Source organism: Colletotrichum costaricense, assembly GCF_030867565.1.
Source record: "Colletotrichum costaricense strain IMI 309622 chromosome Unknown Scaffold_10.1, whole genome shotgun sequence".
NCBI lineage: Eukaryota > Fungi > Ascomycota > Sordariomycetes > Glomerellales > Glomerellaceae > Colletotrichum > Colletotrichum costaricense.
This window is the reverse complement of record NW_026848239.1, coordinates 27,689-46,702: the sequence shown is the minus strand read 5'-3', so window position 1 is coordinate 46,702 and position 19,014 is coordinate 27,689. Positions and strand designations below refer to the sequence as shown.

At 53.7% G+C, this 19,014-nt stretch overlaps 7 protein-coding genes across 7 annotated transcripts; 6 read left to right on the top strand and 1 right to left on the bottom strand.

Moving 5' to 3' along the window:
- Positions 1-1,253: 1,253 nt before the first annotated feature.
- CCOS01_09618 (uncharacterized protein) lies at positions 1,254-1,857 on the top strand (the record flags this gene model as incomplete). Its single annotated transcript, XM_060457776.1, has 2 exons — positions 1,254-1,285; positions 1,665-1,857. The coding sequence occupies 2 exons, from the start codon at positions 1,254-1,256 to the stop codon at positions 1,855-1,857; spliced, it is 225 nt and encodes a 74-aa protein (XP_060310941.1).
- Positions 1,858-2,652: 795 nt separating this feature from the next.
- CCOS01_09617 (uncharacterized protein) lies at positions 2,653-3,297 on the top strand (the record flags this gene model as incomplete). Its single annotated transcript, XM_060457775.1, has 1 exon — positions 2,653-3,297. A coding segment is annotated over one exon (645 nt), but the record flags the coding sequence as incomplete, so codon positions are not given.
- A 1,820-nt stretch (positions 3,298-5,117) lies between these two features.
- CCOS01_09616 (uncharacterized protein) lies at positions 5,118-7,367 on the top strand (the record flags this gene model as incomplete). Its single annotated transcript, XM_060457774.1, has 5 exons — positions 5,118-5,309; positions 5,359-5,386; positions 5,439-6,181; positions 6,239-7,041; positions 7,130-7,367. 5 exons carry the CDS (start codon positions 5,118-5,120, stop codon positions 7,365-7,367), a joined length of 2,004 nt encoding a protein of 667 aa, XP_060310939.1.
- An 884-nt stretch (positions 7,368-8,251) lies between these two features.
- CCOS01_09615 (Mob1/phocein family protein) lies at positions 8,252-9,954 on the bottom strand (the record flags this gene model as incomplete). The annotated part of the gene is made up of 2 exons (XM_060457773.1): positions 8,252-9,664; positions 9,739-9,954. The coding sequence occupies 2 exons, from the start codon at positions 9,952-9,954 to the stop codon at positions 8,252-8,254; spliced, it is 1,629 nt and encodes a 542-aa protein (XP_060310938.1).
- Positions 9,955-10,647: 693 nt separating this feature from the next.
- On the top strand, positions 10,648-12,008 carry CCOS01_09614 (CobW/HypB/UreG; the record flags this gene model as incomplete). The annotated part of the gene is made up of 5 exons (XM_060457772.1): positions 10,648-10,843; positions 10,901-10,912; positions 10,964-11,060; positions 11,107-11,620; positions 11,673-12,008. 5 exons carry the CDS (start codon positions 10,648-10,650, stop codon positions 12,006-12,008), a joined length of 1,155 nt encoding a protein of 384 aa, XP_060310937.1.
- Positions 12,009-13,543: 1,535 nt separating this feature from the next.
- CCOS01_09613 (NOT2/NOT3/NOT5 family protein) lies at positions 13,544-15,125 on the top strand (the record flags this gene model as incomplete). Its single annotated transcript, XM_060457771.1, has 6 exons — positions 13,544-13,611; positions 13,726-14,192; positions 14,245-14,566; positions 14,614-14,817; positions 14,865-15,006; positions 15,066-15,125. 6 exons carry the CDS (start codon positions 13,544-13,546, stop codon positions 15,123-15,125), a joined length of 1,263 nt encoding a protein of 420 aa, XP_060310936.1.
- Positions 15,126-15,919: 794 nt separating this feature from the next.
- CCOS01_09612 (CUE domain-containing protein) lies at positions 15,920-16,695 on the top strand (the record flags this gene model as incomplete). The annotated part of the gene is made up of 2 exons (XM_060457770.1): positions 15,920-16,189; positions 16,369-16,695. The coding sequence occupies 2 exons, from the start codon at positions 15,920-15,922 to the stop codon at positions 16,693-16,695; spliced, it is 597 nt and encodes a 198-aa protein (XP_060310935.1).
- Positions 16,696-19,014: the final 2,319 nt, after the last annotated feature.

Below are 19,014 nucleotides of genomic sequence, written 5' to 3'. Positions count from 1 at the left end.
ACGGCAGGAAAGACGAGGGGAAGGGGGGGGGGGGGGGGTTCGACGAGCCGTGGGCCGCCTGCTTTCTGCTTCGAAGTAAGTGAGTACGGAGTAAGGTAGGCGGTACCTACGGAGTATTCCATCATCCATACGGAGTACTGCATAGTAAGGTACTCCGTACCTAAGCAGGTTGAGTCTTGACAAAAGGCCCCCGGCGCCGACGGCACCATGGGACCGAATCGTGGGAACTTGGAAGGTGGACCCGGCCCGTCCAGTTTTTGACTCCTGCTGTTTCGAGACTTGATCATCCAAGAGGGCCTGCTTGGGGCCTGCTTTTCCTGCCCTCTTTTGCAGCACATTAATTACATAATACTCTTTTAAACTCACCATCCCCACTCGGGCTACTCTCCACTTTCTTTTTTTCCTTCCGTTCCGCGGATGCCTTGTTCGTCTGCCATCTCTTCTGCGTCAGGTCTTTCAAGTTCTATGCCATCGTGCCTGTGCTGCGATACAACACGACGAACACAATTCCCACGTGACTCCCACGCTTTTCGTTTTTTTTCACTTCTCGATATGGCTGGTCAGGCCACGCGATATGCAAAGCCTGGTCTGAACCAACCTGGATCAAAGTAAACGGTGCCCAGGTTATCGTTGTCGCATCTCAATTTAAGCCCCCTGTAACCTCGAGCTACCTATCTGGACACAACTGGAATCTGGATGATTCAACAAGACATCTACATACGGAAATGGGTACGACGTACTGCACAATGCAATGCCTACGCCCGCTGGCCATGATCAATTCGATGAATCTAGCCATCAGTACAAAGCAATCCGGACACTTCTCCATCTCCTGAGTCCCCAGCTGCTCCTCTTCCAAATATCCTCCTTACCGCGCACGACAGCGTTTGCTGCATATCGACTAATGCAGGCTCGACCTCCCGCCTTGAACGAGCCCTGTCAGATCAACCTTTGGCACGCCCACTTGGCTGCCTTTTTAGCTGCGCAAAGTACGTATTACGGAGCAAGAAACCACCCTCGCCTTCTGCCGCTCATCCTGGCATGGGACGATGTTGCTCTGCTTGCATGTTGGGATTGTTGATCAGTGCCCGCTTTCGATCCACAGCCGACGCCTCCATTGGCCTCAACCACTGGCATGGCCCTCCCTGCCCCGACTGTCCTGGGACGGAAGCCAGTCTCGATCGTCGACTCCTACGAAGTTTCCCTATATCCGGACTGCGTACACAGACAGTACTGCTCTCCCGCTTTTGGTCGAGATGCGCCAGCGCCAGACGCCCCCGAGCAAGTGGTCCGTTGGTGTATTCACTGCAAGCAATTGATATTCTCGATATTGCACATCAGCCGTCGTCCCTGGGATCTCCTCTGTTCATTCGACATAGCCGTCATATCGCGTACGGATACGCAATACCTACCCAAGGATTCTGGCATAGACTGAAGGAGGTTAGACAATTCAACGAGCTTCTCGGGACCACAGGGGGGGAGGGGGGGACCGCCCAGGCACTGGGATTACATGAACCAACAGGGCGGAGAAACTTTCAATCAGGTACTCTTTTGCCAGGGCCAGTCCTCTCCCCTGGCATCTTGCTAGCTTTGTGGTGCTTCAGCTGCGACGTTTTCCTTTTCTCAACCGTCAGACGGCTCAATACTGAATCGAGTCGCTCCCTCAGCTGCATCTTATTGTCAACGCCTGCCCCCTACGATCCCGCCGACTCCCGTTCTCCAAATCCAGCTTCTCCACTCAAGTGCGACATGTCACTGAGCACAGGCACCGGCAGCTACACGACAGCAACAGACGACGGCGGCAACGGCACCGACCTGAACTCATTTCTCGTCCCATCCTCAGGACCGCCGCCTTTTTAAGCATGGGCGCTAGCGGCATCAGGTTCCCAAAGCCAAGAAAGCTAGATTATGCTGCCGCTACCTACTGCTCTCACATCTCTGTCTGCCCTTGCGCCCTCCGCCACACCACCCCGGCCGCACCTCCCGACCCCATGTCTGTGCTCCCGCTCCAACGACACCCCCTTCACCATTTCAATGACATCGAAACCTGGGACCCAAGACCTGGAAGTGGGTGTGGAGTGTGGGTGTGGCTAGGGTTGATGAGGGGTGCTGGTCTCTCTGTCTTGCTCCTCTTCCTGATGCCTCCACTAAGCCCATGGCTCGACGCCCCGACAGCCTGGGAACACGCAAAGCATCCATGAGTGCCTGGCCAGTCAGTCCCCTTCTTCTGGTATTCCCCCGTGCCTCTGGCCGTTCGTCCCGCTGCAAATTGGGCGTGTTCCACGGGTCCTTGGCTCCTTTCTGCAAAGTCTGCTAGCAACGATAGCTCGGACTCGGCGGGGAACATCTTGCTGCGGATACTGCTCATATGGTTCGAAATTCGAATACGATCATTCCAAGTAATACACCCATTGTGACGGGTAGCTGTCAACAGGTCCACGGGAGCTTCCCATCATCAATCTCCGCCGTCTTAGACAGGACCAGGCCCACATTGTCTAAGAGTGACCTTTTAACACGAGCTCATAGGCCTAGAGTTGTGACTGGACGCCAGGGCTTGGACAAGTTCCGCGCTAGAGTGGCACAGAAGAACGCGCCCACGGTTTTCTTAAACTGCCAGACGAGCGCTGGCGCCGCTCAACGCATCTGCGCTACACGGCAAATTTGCGCGGACAGGCTTTTAAGGAACGCGGTTTCAAAGGATGGGCCTGGCGGCCGTGTAGGTGCAACTTGGGTCGTACTAAGCAACTAGTGAGGACGCCGCCGTTCACTCATCCATGTCGATTCCAGGGCGAGTATGCCCAGCTGTCACGGCTCTTCTCTCGCGGGATCCGAGATCAGAACATCAGATCAACAACAGGAACCTCCACATCATTTTCAGCTAGACTGCTGTTGATCAAACTTCAACAACCAGATGTTGACAGGGCTTCAATTATCTGCTTTTCCCGCCCAACCCCAGCAAGCTCATTCCCAGCTTTGCCCCCACCACCGACCTGGGCGCTTGCTTTGGCCCGTTACATCACCTTAGACACAAGACCCTTGTCTCATCATTCTGCCAGGGCTTATCTGTGCCTCTTCTTCCGCCGGGTTCTGACGTTCAGTCCAGTTCCTGATCCAGAGTCCTTTGTACTTTGTACGCTTGTGAGGAGGAAACCCATCTCTTCAGGCGGAGGGGTGAGTCGAACCTGTCTGCCGGTACCGCTGGGTCGGACGATCTTTACTCTTCTCCCTATGCTAAGACTTTGGGCAGACGGCCAGACCAATTCGAGCACAGCCCGGACATTCACAGCCGTTTGGGCTTAGGACGACCAGCCGTTGCCACGTTCATCAGTAGACACGGGTGGTGACGGGACTCCATATCACGCCTTGGATCGGCCTCTTGCCAGCGTCTGCCACGCCTCAGCCGCCCCAGCACTCACGCGCCATCCCGGAACCTTAATCAATCTAGGGCCGTCTTTCCAAACCGCTTCTCCCGAGGCTAGGGAACCACCAGCAAGACACAGAGCTCGCAAGGGTGGCTGCGCCAAAAACCCCTTCACCCCGCGCCAGCTTCTTTCATCACTTTTCAGCACAACCGTTCTCTATCCCAGTCCATTCCTGAGTATCCTATTACTGTTGTGGACTGTCCAACCGTCTAGACATTTCACATTTTCGGCAAGTCACGTATCCTAGGCCACCTCAGAGCTGCCCATCTGGTCGACTCTCGCTCCCTACTTGGCGCCACCCACCCGTACACCATCACACACCAGCGGGCTTTTTGACTTTGAAATCTACATTCCACGCCTCTTCTGGCTGTAACGCAGCTACAATACCCACATGTTTGGGCAGTTTCGTCTCACTTTTGGCCTTACCGCTGGCTTCGAGTCTTCAGATCTGACGTACTCATCTGCTTGAATCTCTTCGGCAACCCTTTCACTCGATCTAATCCCCTTGTCGGGCCCAAGTGAGTGGAACGAGGCACATCGATACCTTACTCACCAAGCCGTTGCCGTGTATTTCGTTATACAATACGGCGTATTCTTCGTACTCGTCGATATTCAGGACCAATCTTCATGCCAGTTGGCGCTTCATCAGGCCCTTGAGTTCCAACTAGGCTTAGGCCAACCACAACGGCCCTCCACATTCTCAACAGCTTCCAAGTGCTTTTGAGCTCTGCCGGGATCGATTCAGACACGGAGGCCAGACAACACCACCTCACCATCTCTGTCTAGGTCTTGATTTCCCTTCCTAGCGTAGTAGCTTCCAGGAGCCCCCGCCATAACGCCAAACCTACCAGCAGATCAACAGAGCGCGAGCTGCGATACCCGCTCTCCAGTCAACCCAGTTACATTGTGGCCGTCCCAGTGCCCCACTACCGTCATCACCACCCGCAGTGAAGGCTATCGAAAGAACTGGTGTGGCTCTGGGTGACCGAGACCCTCTTCTGAGTGGAACAGTTCGCCCTTTCACTACTTCCCCCAAAACAAGGAGCGAATAATCTCCCTCCCAAGTCCGCTCACAACTACAACCACAGACCCCTCTCGACATATGCCGGGTCCGCCGTTTCTGTTCCCCTAGCCATTTTATGAAATACGTAGGTTGCCACGGACTCAAGCTACAGCTTTGAAGGAACAGTATCCATGCCCCGGATCAGATTCTACCAGCTCGCCATCTCAAGCTCTCGATTTGATCTACCTAGCCGGGCCACCGCGTCCCTCTATCCGGGCGGCTCCTCCTTCCACAGCTCTCCGTCTTTTTACCTCAAGGAATTCATTCCCTAACAACAACTTGGCTCACTCCATCCTTTGGCTTGCTTGGACATATTCCGCCTAGTCTAGCCACCCCACCATAGCTCGCATTGCCGTCACGATTAGCGACCCACGAACTCCAAGGGATACGGATTTGCGGTCCTTCTGAGTACAGGCAGAGCATGCCAGCTCCCCCAAGGTCATCGTAGCACACGATCCACAAAATCTCACCTTCTCAGTCCCTTGCCTTCCGCCTAAAAACCACGGTATCGGCCCCTTCTAGCCGCAAGTATGGGGGACTATTATCACCATTTTCTCACCTCCATGACGGGGGTGGCAGCTAGCCAAGCTACAAGCCCGCAGGACATACATCCACCCCAATTTCCAGGCGCCCAGATGTCTATGATGGGCGGTGCCATGCCTGGGCCATATCCCAACCTTGGATATTTCACAGGCTTCCCCGACCCCGTTGGGCTTACTACCCCCAAATCCTCGAGGAACCGAAGAAAGTCGTCTTCGGGTTTAGATCACGTCAAGCACCGACGAACACGATCCGGTTGCTACATGTGTAGGAGTAGAAGAGTAAAGGTATGTCTCCGCGTCCTCTTCAAGATTGTAGCCTTCTAACTCGATGTAGTGCGATGAAAGCCGGCCAGTCTGCGATAGTATGTTTGGCCGAAGAGGTATCTGTGATTCGTATCGTTAACGTAACCATAGGGTGTCGAAAAGGTAGCCGCGAATGTATCTATCCGGAACCACCAACAACCAAAGGATCTCCAGCACAAGGCTCCTCATCCAAAGATGGAGCTCCTACTCAACAGCAGGCCAGTCCGGATTCTTCCAACGATGCTGAAGATGGAGAGGACGAGACCGAACCCGGCGGTCTAGACACCATCCTTGACGAGGACGAAGGAGAGGAAGAGTCTTTCCAGAGACAGTTTTCTGGGCCGAGTAGAAGCAGCACAGCTTCGTCCTTCAACCTGCAACGTACGGGAGGTACACGGCACGGCTCCGAGACGCCATCACACGAGGGGACCAAGAGCGCCTCGCCTTCGACGTCTACCGCGAGCAGCCAAACAACTACCGCATATACGATGCCGGATCTTACGATATTATCCCTAGGTGGTCACGCCGACTGGTCCCATCTGCCCCCCGACCTCCGGCAGCATCTGGAATACTTCTGCGAAAACGTTACTCACTATCATTACTGTATGCTCACTGACGCACACGAATTCTTCCGTGTAATTCTGCCGAATTTCGCGTTGCAGAACGAGGCTCTGTTATACGCGGTTGTGGGCTTCGCAGCCTACCAACGTACGATACAAGATCCCAATGGCAAGATGGAAGAGTTTCTGAAATACTACAATAAGAGTGTTATCCTGCTGCTCAACTCCCTGAAGAGGAAGGAGAAGCACAATATTGCTATGCTATTGACCGTCCTTCAGCTTGCCACAATCGAGGTATGGCAGTCCCCGAATTTAGATGGAAAATAAAGATGTGGCTAATCCATGATACAGGAGTATCTGGGCGACTGGATCAACCTTATGGGGCATCAGAAGGCTGCTTTCGAGATGCTGACACATTTGTTCACGCCTGAGACAGCTACGCAGACTCCTCTTGGTAGAATGATTGTGTCTTGGTACGGACGCTTCGACATCTTCATCGCTATGATGGGCGGCTTTCCCACGATGCTAGCCCCCGAGTGGTTCATTACTTTTGTAGAATACTGCGATCAGCAAGCCGTCTCGGACGAAGCAGATAGCTTGCACTGGAAACTCGAAGCGGAATCAGGTCGCCTGCGGGTTATTTCGAGAGAAATGTCTACCCTCTTCGCCCGAGGTAGCCGAGGCCAGATAACACCGGAAGATTTCGCGACGGAGCACGAACGATTGCAAAACTCGCTCCAGGGCTGGAAAGACGGATGGGATCACGCACTTACGGACCCTGCTTACTACGTCACCGACTTCAGCCACGCGGGCCCTCTGGGGGAGGACGACATCGTCGACCCGTTTATCACAGGAGTCTTGTACGATTTCCCGATATTCTCGACAACGCTACTCACCAGCGAGTTCAACTCTACCATGATGATGCACAAGTGTCAGTCGTCGACGACGCAGCGGGAACACCTTTACGGCGAGCTTAGAGGTCATGCATACGCCATCTGCCAAATTTTTGAGGCTGTCGAGAGGTGGCCGTCGAGCCCCAGGGGCAGTTTAATCCTGATCCAGGCTTGCATTGCCCTTTCGGCTTTGTTCTTACCGCAGGACGCCAAACACCACAACTGGATCCGAAAGAAGTTTGCTTTGCTAGAGACTATGGGGTACGTGGACATGCTGGCTACAACCTTCTGCCTTTTACCTCGCACACGACAGGACAGGCACACTGACGTTTGACGAAACCCTACACAGATATATACACCCGATATCACTCCGCACCAAGATGGCTGAAATGTTCCACGAGCCCAGCTGCGTGCGCTGGTGGCTGCCCAACGACGAGGGCTACAGCCGTATCCTCCAGGACGTACGGACCTTTGCCGATGAACGCAACGCCAATGCCGCAACCGCCCAGGCGGAGAACCTTCGAGAAGTCAGACACATTTTTGCAAAGATGCAAATGACGGAGGAGAATGCAACCCAGGCTGCATAGATCTTGGAACCCAAAAGTTCTGGGGGGGAAGGGGGAAAAGAGGGAAGGGAATCGAGAACATGGGAGGGAAAAGTTGAAGCGATAAAAACAAAAAAGGGGGCGGGAGGTCTTGATCGACTCGGCAAACACCATGGCTGAAAAGTTGGATGGCATACGATGCACATTATGGAAGATGGATTGGGAGGATCGGGGCTCGTTGGGAGCTCGTTGGAAGCGGACGTTACGGTGGAAACGACGGGGGAAACGTTCGAGCATGGACGGATCAAAACAAAGCGGCGGCATATTTTTTTTCTTCATTCCCCCTTCTATCTAGAGGGCTACATCTATAAACCCCTAGAGGCCATGCCATGCCCAGGCAAAGGCCACACGCATTTTGGCGTTGGGTCTTTTTCTGTTCCATTTCTCCCTTTTCTTCCCCCCCCGTCCGATTATTCGTTTGAGCAAAATTCCCCTCTGCACCCCTTGTAGGAGAATTAATGTATTATATCTTGTTTTCGTTTTCTTGGACATTTTTTTTCCTCGTTCTCTTTATCTCTTTCTTCATATCTTCATCACACATATTTCTTGCTTCCACGTTAGACATAGATTCTGTGTGAGACCTGTTTTTCCCTTCCTATTTATACACACAACCTCGTGAGACGTTTTGACAAAAAAAATGACATCACGAGACTTCAAAGAGAAATCCTCCAAAAACGAAGAATAATATTATACACATACGTGGACCTCGTCTCATTACAATAATAGAAAAAAGAAGAAAAATGGTCTACCAGTATCCTGCCCAACTCAGAACCACCACCCCCCTGGGTTTGACGGATAGGCAACAAGTCTGTAACTTGAACATTCATCAATACGCAAAGTCATTAAAAACCCCTTTTCTCCCTCTGTCATGCCTCCTTCTTACCCCCCTCGGCCTCCTCCGCCTTCTCCTCCTTTGCCTCGTGCTTCGGCTCCGTTTCCTCCGCCTTGTCGGCTTCTTCAGCCTTGCTGTCCGCATCTGCGGCATCTGTTGTCGTCGTAGTCTCGTCTACTTTGGCGGTTGACTCCTGAGCAAAGTCGTGAGTGCTGACGTCGGGAATCTCGCCAGATTCGTCGTCATCCTTAGCTGCTGCATCGGGAGCCTCATCCGCCGTCTTGTCATCTGCGTCTTTAGGCTCGTCGGCGCCTTCGGCTGCTGCCTCGCTTCCTGATGCAGGAACGTCCTCATCCTCCTCGAAGTTCAGATCTAGCCGCGGTTGGTTTGGGTGGGCCATACCGCCCTCGGTTTCTTCATAGACCAAAGTCGTTTCCGCATCGGATTCTGTATCAGGGTGGTCGGTTTCGACCACTTGAGGCTCTGTCGCAGCAGCCTCCTCCTTTTCTTCTGTGGGCGACGCATCTCCAATAATCTCCTTTTCAACAATCACCGGCACATCGGCCACTTCGGGCTCCTCCTCGAGCGTCTCGGGGGCAGAGATGCGCATCTCCCGCAACTTATTTGGTACAACGTTGTCTTCCTCGTCAGCCTCCACCACTGTCGTCACAGCACTGCCAACAGAGGGACTCGCCCTGACATGACGTCTCGTAGCAGTACGGCCAACAGGCTGAAAGTTGTCGTCTTCGCTCTGTCCGAGGCTCTCACGGTGGCTGGGCTTCACAATGGACATTGGAAGCGGCTTCTTATCACCACCGTTGGCATCAGGCACCGCCGTTGCCGTCTCCAGGCCCTCGGCCTCAGGTGGGAGCTTGTAGTTCTCGGCGGGGAGGAGGTCGTACATGTCGCATACGGTCTTGAAGAAGACGTACAGTCCAGTCTGGCCCTCAATGGTCCAGAAGACAGCGCGGTGCTGGAACCAGGCGTGCGCGAAGATGCGATGCAAGCGGCGGAAGACGTTGACGAGGTTCTTGACGGCGACACCCTTGTTGTGGACGTCGGAGAGGACGACGAAGCGCGAGGGGAAGATTTTGGGGTCCGTAACGATGTTGGCGGCCCAGTCGAGCGTGTGGCAGCAGTAATCGATGGCGCAGCAGCTCTTGGGCTGCTCGTGGACGGCACAGAGGAACTGCCACTCTGATGCGCGCATCTCGGGGCACGTCGCCGCGCTGCAGGGTGGGGAGTCGAAGAGGAAGCCGACAATGAGGGTGTTGCATTGCGAGATGAGGAAGCGACACAGTTCGTACAGCCAGAGAGTGCGGTCGATGCCCGGCGGGGGCGTTGCCAGCTGGATTGCGGTCGTACGGGTTATCGGGACGCTGTTGCTCTTGGTGTGGTGGTAGTGGAGGGCGGCGAGATGCTCCTGGAGCTGGAAGGCCGAGTCGAGCTGTGCAAAAGGGTTTTGTAAGCGGCAGAATCGCAAGGTTAAATCTGGCTGTTCACAGGGACGTTGCTACGAACCTCATTAAGGGGGATAAGCGGCGGTCCAGCAGCCATGTCGGCGGCCTTCGTTCCCGGGTGTATGCGACGCCTCGAGTTAGCTTCAATGAGAGACTGCTCCATCGGCGAGGCTTCGCGATTCGATTGCGCACCCGTGGAAGGGGACTTGGGACCGATTTGGATCTCAGCGGGCGGGGGCGGACTGGGCAGCCGGGGCGAGCTCGGCGCCATTGCCATTGTGAAAGGAGGTGACGGAGTGGTTGTGGTGTGGGATGGTATGGTATCGGGGGGTGGTCTCCGTGATGAAGACGATGTAGGAGAGGACGAGCGACTGGAGAGTATTTTGCAACCGCGGTTCAAGAGCTGTTGTGTTCCCCCCTTGCGCCTCCAGAATTCGCGGTCACAGACTGTCGTAGATGTGTTGGTATGTCGTGGATGGATTGTGTTGTTCTAGCTGGGCGAAAAGTCGTGGTCGGGCGGCTAATCAAGAGCTCCAGGTCACCCACATCGAATGAAAGCGCTTTGGGGCCAGAGCTCCTGGTGCTGCCGTGTCGCTGCTGTTACAACCCCGGCACACCCTGGCTCAGCTTAGTCAGGAAGTCCTCCCCGGCCACTGACGGTCGTGTGTCCTTCTTTCTATTTTTTTTTTTTGGGTGAGTGTGAGTGCCGGCGTGTGGGACCAGACGACGTCAAATAGGTACGTACTCCAAGCCTCGAATACTACTTCTTTCGTGCCTGGGAACTTTCTTCGCTTGATAAGTCAGTTGAAGGGCGTATTCTTCACTGAGAACTCTCTCTCAACTCTACAGCTTTTTTCCAAGACTAAAGAAATTCAGTCACTTGCAAGGCACTCGCTGCTTTCTTCCATTCGCCTCTTAAGCTGCAAAGAATTGGTCTGAGCTCTCTCGCAGGGTTCCCCTCCATCCTAGCATGGATTTCGACGATGATGCCCCGCCTGATCTGGTAGAGGCCGGAACCGTTGTTGAGGATGATCTGCCACCATCGGAGAGCCAGATCAAGGTCCCGATCACCATCGTAACGGGTTACCTCGGTGCTGGGAAGACGACGCTGCTCAACTACATCTTGACGGCACAACATGGAAAGAAGATTGCCGTGATTATGAACGGTAAGCCGATCGCATGATCAAATGTGTAGCGGGGCATTATACTAATGTTATTCGCAGAGTTTGGCGACTGTTGGTTTCCTCGGACGTAACCACCCACTTGAACCCACTGACGCTTTTCAGCTCTCGATATCGAAAAGTCGCTCACTGTCAACAAAGGTGGCGAGCAAGTTGAGGAGTGGCTTGAAGTCGGCAACGGCTGCATATGCTGCTCCGTAAAGTAGGAACACCCCATCAACTGATCGCATTTGTATTAACACGCTCAGGGACACTGGTGTCAACGCCATCGAGTCGCTCATGGAGAAGAAGGGCGCGTTCGATTACATTTTGCTAGAGACCACAGGTCTTGCGGACCCTGGCAACCTTGCGCCCCTGTTCTGGGTCGACGATGGCCTAGGAAGCACAATCTACTTGGACGGTATCGTGACTCTGGTAGATGCGAAGAACATTCTTCGCAGCCTTGATGACCCCGCCGGCAAGATTGAGATCGACGAAGATCACAAAGAGGATGACGGCCATAGTCACGGTCCGCTCATGACGACGGCTCACGTCCAGATCTCACATGCTGATGTCATCGTCATCAATAAGTCGGATCTGGTTTCCGAAGAAGAGTTAGGGCAGATCAGATCGAGGATAGAGTCTATCAATGGACTCGCCAAGATACACGTCACCAAGCAGAGCGAGGTGCCGAGATTGGAGGGGTTCTTGCTGGATTTGCATGCCTATGACCAGGTCACGGAGCTCGATACCAGCCAAAAGGGCCACAGCCATCTAGATTCGGTGAGTGATTCCACGAAAGTCGCAGCATTTCTCTTTTGCTGATAAAGTGTAGACCATTTCGACCGTCTCGATACCAGTGCCAAAGTTGGCACCCTCACAACTGGAGAAGATCGATTGGTGGTTGAGAAAGATCCTCTGGGACCGTAAGCTTCCTGGGGACGAAAAGACGACGCTTGAGGTCCATCGGTCAAAGGGTCGGCTCGTCTTTAACAACGGCGATATCAAACTCATCCAGGGCGTGAGGGAGATATTCGAGATTCTTGACTCGCCTGACCAATCGCGCGAGGCTACGCAAGCTCAGGGAGGTAAGATCATTCTCATTGGAAGGCATCTCAAGGGCGTCGACTTTGAGAAGAGCTTGGTGGATACAATCAACTCGAGCATATGAATAGAACTTCTGAGACACGATGCGTTGTTCTGGGCGCGTGATCATTGAGACATCGACTGCAAGGCGTGCAGAAAATAGCTTTCAGAGACGGCAGCGCAAGTGACTTTGTAGCAAGAGAGCGAGTGCCTCGGCTGGTGGAAAGCATCAAGCCAATGCATGCTGGAAGCTGCCATCTCATGTGTTGAGAGGGACATGATGTCAAAAAAAGGCCCCAGGTGAATGTACGGCAGTAGCGCGTGTTCGCACTGATGCAGGGGTTTTTTGGAGGGGCTCTGGGCGCACAGGCCATCGGATCCATCTTTGACCGGTCCTCCGCGCGTTAGTGTTGGCTGGGCTTCGACGTCTGTACACTGTACACCAGGAATCCGCATAGAGCTTCCTTCGTGTGTGCAAGCTTCGAGCCAGAATAATCTTTCGAGCCACCTCGACCACGAACGCATCCTAATTGACCCTCGAACTCCCCGCGACGACGAACCATACGACGCGACTCCCGAAAGCGACCGTACACTCCCCGAGCCTTCATCATGAATCGACCAGGTAGGCCTGACCCTCTAGTCGTCCCCTTTCAGCCTCGGGGTACCCCGCCGTTTGTATGTCCATCAAGGCCACTTGGATCTCGTCGCACCTCTCAATTGTGGTCGCCGCGCCTCTATATTGTCGAGAAACCTTGAGGAGCATCGAAACCATGCACGCGAAACGTCACGCCACCGATGATACTCTCAGTAGATCGTTGCCACTGTTAGCGCCGACATGTAGCCCTCACCCTCGAGATCCAGCGCTGATACACCTCGACGTAAACACGGCCTTTGGATGGACAATAATGGACCCCTCGTACACACGCTACTCTTGAAGATGATGGCTTCGAGCCTCGCTACTCTTAGGCGACACTATGCAAGACCTCCAAGCTGACAATGGGCGCAACCAGTAGGAGTAGCTCCTCAATCACTGCGTGGCATACCGGCAGGTTTTGGTGGCCAACAGCAGCAGCAACAACAACAGCAACAACAACAAGCTGGGAGGGCAGTATCAAACAGGTTACCAAATGGGAAAATAGGTAGGAACACTCAGCTCTGTCTCCATATGTGTGGTGTGATTGGGTACAAAGGCGGTGCCTGTGGGAAGACCTGATGTTGACGTGGAATATCTTGGAATTATACAGGCAGTAATGGATCTGGCTGGGCATTTGGAGGAGGAGTACCCATGGGAGGTGCTGGCTTGCCAAATCAAGCCCGTCAACTTGGAGGAAATGTGAGCTTTGCACAGAGCTTAAGCGGGTCGCAACCGGCAACGCCGCTGGACCTTTCGTACGTTCTTTCCTCTTTCCTCTCTCACCGGCTACCCTGCACATCCACCTACCGCTTTCCCCACGATCACCACCCAAAGTAGTAGCACCAGCCGCATTCTGAGCTTCACGGCCAGCCGCACTTTGGTCTTTCTACTTTTCTCAGGTCTCTCTAGCTCTTGTCTCTTCTCTTCCTTTCATCATGGGCAAAAGGCAACGTCTTGTCCGAAAGAAAGCAGCGAGACAAGAAAAGATGGATAAAGCATCGTCTTCTTCGCCTCGCGAGAAGCCCAAAAAGGGCTACGCGGATGTCCTAAAGACGTATTTTTATTCTTCCCCTTCCTCTCCTTCCTCATCACTGCGTCTGGCGCGATCGCGGGCGACTGCTTCACCCATCATTTCTAGCACTGATAGTGGTACTGACTTCTGAAGTAGCGAATTTCCATCTCTCTCCAACAACGCCCAGATGAACACCACCGGTCAGTCAAACATGTGGTCATCAACAGCGTCGCGGAACCTGGGTGCTGGCCCAGTGCCACGCAACCAGCAGTCGACGCCACTGTCGGCTCAGAGCGGCCAGGATGAGCTCTTCACGCCAACTTCGGCTCGCCAAGGCGCCTTTCGCTTCGGTGGTCAGAGCAGCGCAGGTCCGGCGCCTCAAGCCCAGTCTAATCCTGTGGACGATTTCCCGCCCTTGAACAGAAACTCGAACGGCGAAATCGGTGGTGAGCGCAGTGCTAACCTAATGCCCTCTTTGGGTTTCGGTGGCAGCCAGGCGACTGGCTCAACCGCCGCGATACCTCCTGCCCGAAGCGCAGGTGCCGGCAACGGTCTTCTCAATGCGCTCTCCGCGAATAGCAGAACTTCAGATGGTCGCTCACCTTCCATCGCTAGCGTGCAAGGTATATCGAACCCACCTCATCGGACGACAACACACTCACTGACGCGATATAGATCATGCAAGAATACAAGAGGCATCTGTCGAAAGAGGCAACTCTTTCTCTGAAGAGAATGGTGGCGACAGCGCTTCTCAGTCCGCAGAGACCAGAAACCCCCCCGGCGCCATTGGCAACGACGCAGTCACAGGCAATGGCAAGGCCAAAGAGGAGAAGGAAGGCCAATCGCCCGACGTGCAGGACCCTCTGGCGGGAATGGCGCCCATTGACAAATTCGGCATGAAGGGTTTACGTGTTCTCATGAACAACTACCCCAGCTATGGCGCGCTGATGCAGGGAATGGATCCCAACGAGTTCGGACTCAACGTCAACTCACCAGAGTAAGCATTCTGACTATTTACAAAGAAACACCTACTGACCATGACAGTCTCATCTCTACGCAGATTTACTCTCTCTTCGACGACACGCCTCCGCGTCCCGCGATTCCCAGCGTCCGGCTTCCTGAGTGTTACAAGGTGACCAATGTGCAACCGATTGAGACCAAGATCCCGTCATTCAACGAGGAGACCCTGTTCTGGATCTTCTACAGCTGTACACAGGACGTCAAGCAACAATTGGCTGCGGTCGAGTTGTATGTATTTCTTACACCCAAGGTGGCCACTGCTAACAACCTTGCAGGCACAGCCGAAACTGGCGTTGGCACAAGAAGCTGCATTTCTGGTTGACTAAGGACGAGCTCATGATGCCCGCTAGCCTTGGTCCCCACCATGAACGCGGCTACTACATCGTCTGGGACACCACCAACTGGCGCAAGGAGCGGGTACGTCTTGGGTTTCTCTCTTCCAGATATTGAGCGCAAATGACTAATCTTGAATACAGAGAGAACTCACCCTCCACTACGGTGACCTGGAGACGAATCTGGCACAACCGGTTGCATAGTTGAATTGGGGTTTATGGTTCATTGGCTTTCTCGTTTTATTGACGAGGCTGGAAACGACTTGGTACCTGGGCACTGGGCATGAGACCCGACAGGCGTTGAGTCATGTTGATACGGCATGGTTTTACAGGCTTCCGGTATGAAGCTGGCCAGGCAAATGGCTGCCGCTGCATATTTGCCGCTGCTTTGTGTGTATGAATCACTGATCAATGGGAGTTACCCACGGCCGTCAAACGAAGGGAAATAAAATGACGACGCCGATGCTGCGAACGAGAACTGTCTTCTGTTTCCGTGCTTCCAATTATGCGTGATGTTACCTTTTGGACGTCGGAAGCGCTTGGTATAGTAAGAGATATCTCCTCTGCACCATTATTTGAAGGTATCCTTACGGAGAAAGGTACTCAGATACCTTGGGGAGCTTCAGTTTGGTAGTTGTTTGGGCGGTCCGTGCTCAACTTCCTCACATGGGAAAGCGCGGGTAACTCCGACTGCGCGCCACTGTCCACATAAGCTCCAAACCCCTGCTCCCTGAGGAGGGCTGATGAACTCATCAACTCCATAAAAGCTGCCAGCGGGACTCCACGCATCTGATCCGACGACATCCCCATTCCACGCGCAGCGGCCATACGCTCCTCCGACTCTCTTTACTTTTGTTGCAAATTCCATGAGGCCTACACCGCTCCAAGCTTCCAACCGCCACTTCTGATAGTGAGAGCCCGCAAACACTCCGGCCTTCCGCCAAACCAACGACTTCCACCGGCCAGAGCGGCACGACACAGACACAGAATCCATTGCCATGGCAAACGAGCAGATCTCGCTGCCGTATCTGGTGATGATACTGCTGGTTACGGCATTCGTGATACGGTTCCTGTTCTTTTCGCCCGCCCCGCCACCGGCGCCGCGACAGAGCGCTGCAGCGGTACTACGTACGCGCGAGGCAGCCGTGGAGAGGATACAGCAGATGTTCCCGCAAGTAGACAGACGAACGATTCTTTGGGATTTGCAGAGAAACGGCGGAAATATCCAGGCGACGTCTGAGAGGATTCTCGCAGGACGGATGGAAGCTGTGAGTTTGAATCCTTGCCTTTCCCAACTTCATCTCGGGCGAAAGCTCGGTGTGCCGAGTACGCGCGCGCCGGCGACAACATCATGGCTGGGAGCCACTATGCCCCACGATACACGGATCACTTTCTCCTAATGTAGCGCACTTCTTTTTTGCTGACCTTGGTACGTGTCGTCGAACAGCCTCCAATCACTTTCCAGCCCCCTCCCCCGCCGGGAGCGAATAACGCAGCGTCCAGCTCTTCGACACCGGCCAAGGCGCCCGAGAAGCCCACACAGCCGGACCTGATTACGAGATACAAGCTCCAAGATAAGATCTCGGCGCAGCAACAGCGGCAAGCGGAAGCGGACGCCGCCGCCGTCGCGGAGAAGGAGAAGGAGAAGGCGGCCAAGGGGTGGAGCTCGAACAGGGACGAGAGGCAGTCGCTTTTGCAGAAGCGAAGGGACGAAATGATTCTTGCGGCGCGGCGGAAGATGGAGGCTAAGATTGCTGCTGAGAAGGCGGCATAAGGTAGCCTTGGATTGAGACGAAATGGGATGGGCCTTTCACAGCGCATTGTTCTCTTGATTGTTGAAGGCATGGGAAGAGATTGGGCGGGGTATGTGCATTTGGGAATTCTGTACACTCACACTCACATACATACTCGTACAGAAACAGCCGAGAACGAAGAACTCTTCGGCTTCAGTCTAGTTTGGAGGAGGATGGATGAGGATATAATGGCACATATTTCTTATGCCTCCAACGCTGTGGGGAAGCCTACCTGGCCTTACACTACTTTGGCACATGTTACTTTTCTCCTCGGAACCGTGGGCTTAGCTGGCTGATGGCGCGATGTGGATCTGGCTTGACTACCTTACCTCATGCAGTGAGAATATGCGTTGAGAAGAAGGACCCTGATGAGTCGGTTCGAGCTTGATAAGCACGTGCTGCGGTTGAACGGGGCGGTTTGAACTTGGTCGAGATAAGATCCTAAGGGCACGCCACTCCGGTAGTTGTCGCAAGTAAGGAAACGGAGAGCGGGAGACCCAGGCGCCGTTGGTATAAATGCAATCGTATAAGTGTCGCCCATCTTCATGAGGGGTTTGGTTCATCGGGTCTGAATGACACGAGCTTGACGTCTCCTGTGGGCTTGACTCGTTCGTTTTGTTTGGCGCTTATTCAAATTCACCACCAGGAAAGTTTGGAGTGGTTTTTCACGTTTCGTCAGTGATGTTTATACAAGAGGGAAGTCATGACATGCTTTGAGGGATATATACGTGGAGCTTATGTAGAGACTACGGGACGGAGGTGGTAGGTTGTTCTCGTCATTATCACAACTACTCGATTTCATTCGAGCAGAATGTTCGTCACCACGGTTGTTTGTCTGCCTTGGCATCACGTTGCAGACGCAGCGCATGTGATTGAGGCTCTCTCACTCTCACTCGGCCGAGCCGCATGATAGTGGTTTGTGTGACCGGACAGACTGTCTCGCCTCAGGGGGGGGGGGGGGGGCAACGGCCATATGCGTGTTGGCTCCAGATGCAATGATGGGTGGCAACATGCACGTTACATTACCATTTTAATAAAAGAAGTCCCGCCTCGAATAGTCTCTTATCTCGACGGCAAAGTTCTTCTCATGCTGCTGGACTGAAGACCTGAACGAGCCAACGTTTTCATGGGTCCAGGCTTTCCTCGCGTTTCCCCAAGTCGGGTGGGAAAAAAGCACGGGACGATTTGAGAATGACTCGGGAAAACGACCCGTTCCTCGGACATGAATTCCTGAGAGACACGTGGGGGTTCTGTTCCGCCGAGATTCGTGGACCGTGAAAGAGGCGGATAACAACATGGAATGCATGTTTAGGTGGCTTCGAGGCAAAGGAAAGAGACTGAGACGTGGGCGCAACATGGTACAGGCGTGTAGGTAGTCAGAGGTGAGACTTGGGCCTGGGCCGCGGGCCAATCTTTATCGTTCTTCATCGATTGCGTGAGTTGTCGTAATACAGCAGCACGAGGGCCCGTCACACTGATGATTGTCTTGTTTGCGAAATGTCACATCTCGTCATTTGTTTCCTGGGTTACCCAGATTAGGCATGCCGTCGGTATTGCACCCTGTAGGTAAGATAAGGCAATTCTCCGACTGGTCTCCTTCGACTGATAAGAAGAGGTTGTTGGAAATTCAAACTCGGGATGACAAGACCCCTCTCTTTACGCCGCATTTTGATCAAAAACAATCCGAGGTTTTGCTACTATGTAACAGCAGGAGGAGTAGGAGGGAAGTTAGCGCCAGTGTCAATGAGACAGAGGCAAGTATCTCATTACTGAGGTGTGAAAGAATGCGGTTCATCTTGTAGTTGAAATGGTGAGTGAGAGAGTTGTGGGAGGGCGTGGAGGGGTTCAAGGAGGGGTACATGGCACGGGATGCTACAGCCCAGTGTCCGTACCAAGATTTGGCGGCGTGTTCTGACGGCTGGATCTCACTTGCTGTACGAGTCTAGTTTCTTTCTATTCTTTTCTTCGGGGGTGGGTTTCTCCTCCCATTCCGTTTTTCTCGTTCCTGTCTAGCGCCACCAAGTCTTTGGCTTGGAGATTGTAGACGTTGTGTCACTGAATGTCACTCCTAACCGGAGGCTTCTTTCTGCCGATCTCATGCGACGCTCGTTCAACCGTTAAATCAGCCCCCCCTACAACGGGGTAAACGGGTTCAAGATAATGTCCCGCAGAAAGATGCAGCGTGACACAGCCAGGGCTCGCGACATGGCGACTTGATGGCCTGTAATCCTTTCAACTGCACGCGCTGCTCTGCTGCGATATCTACACAGTGCTGTGTGAGAGGCCATGAATGCCAGGAG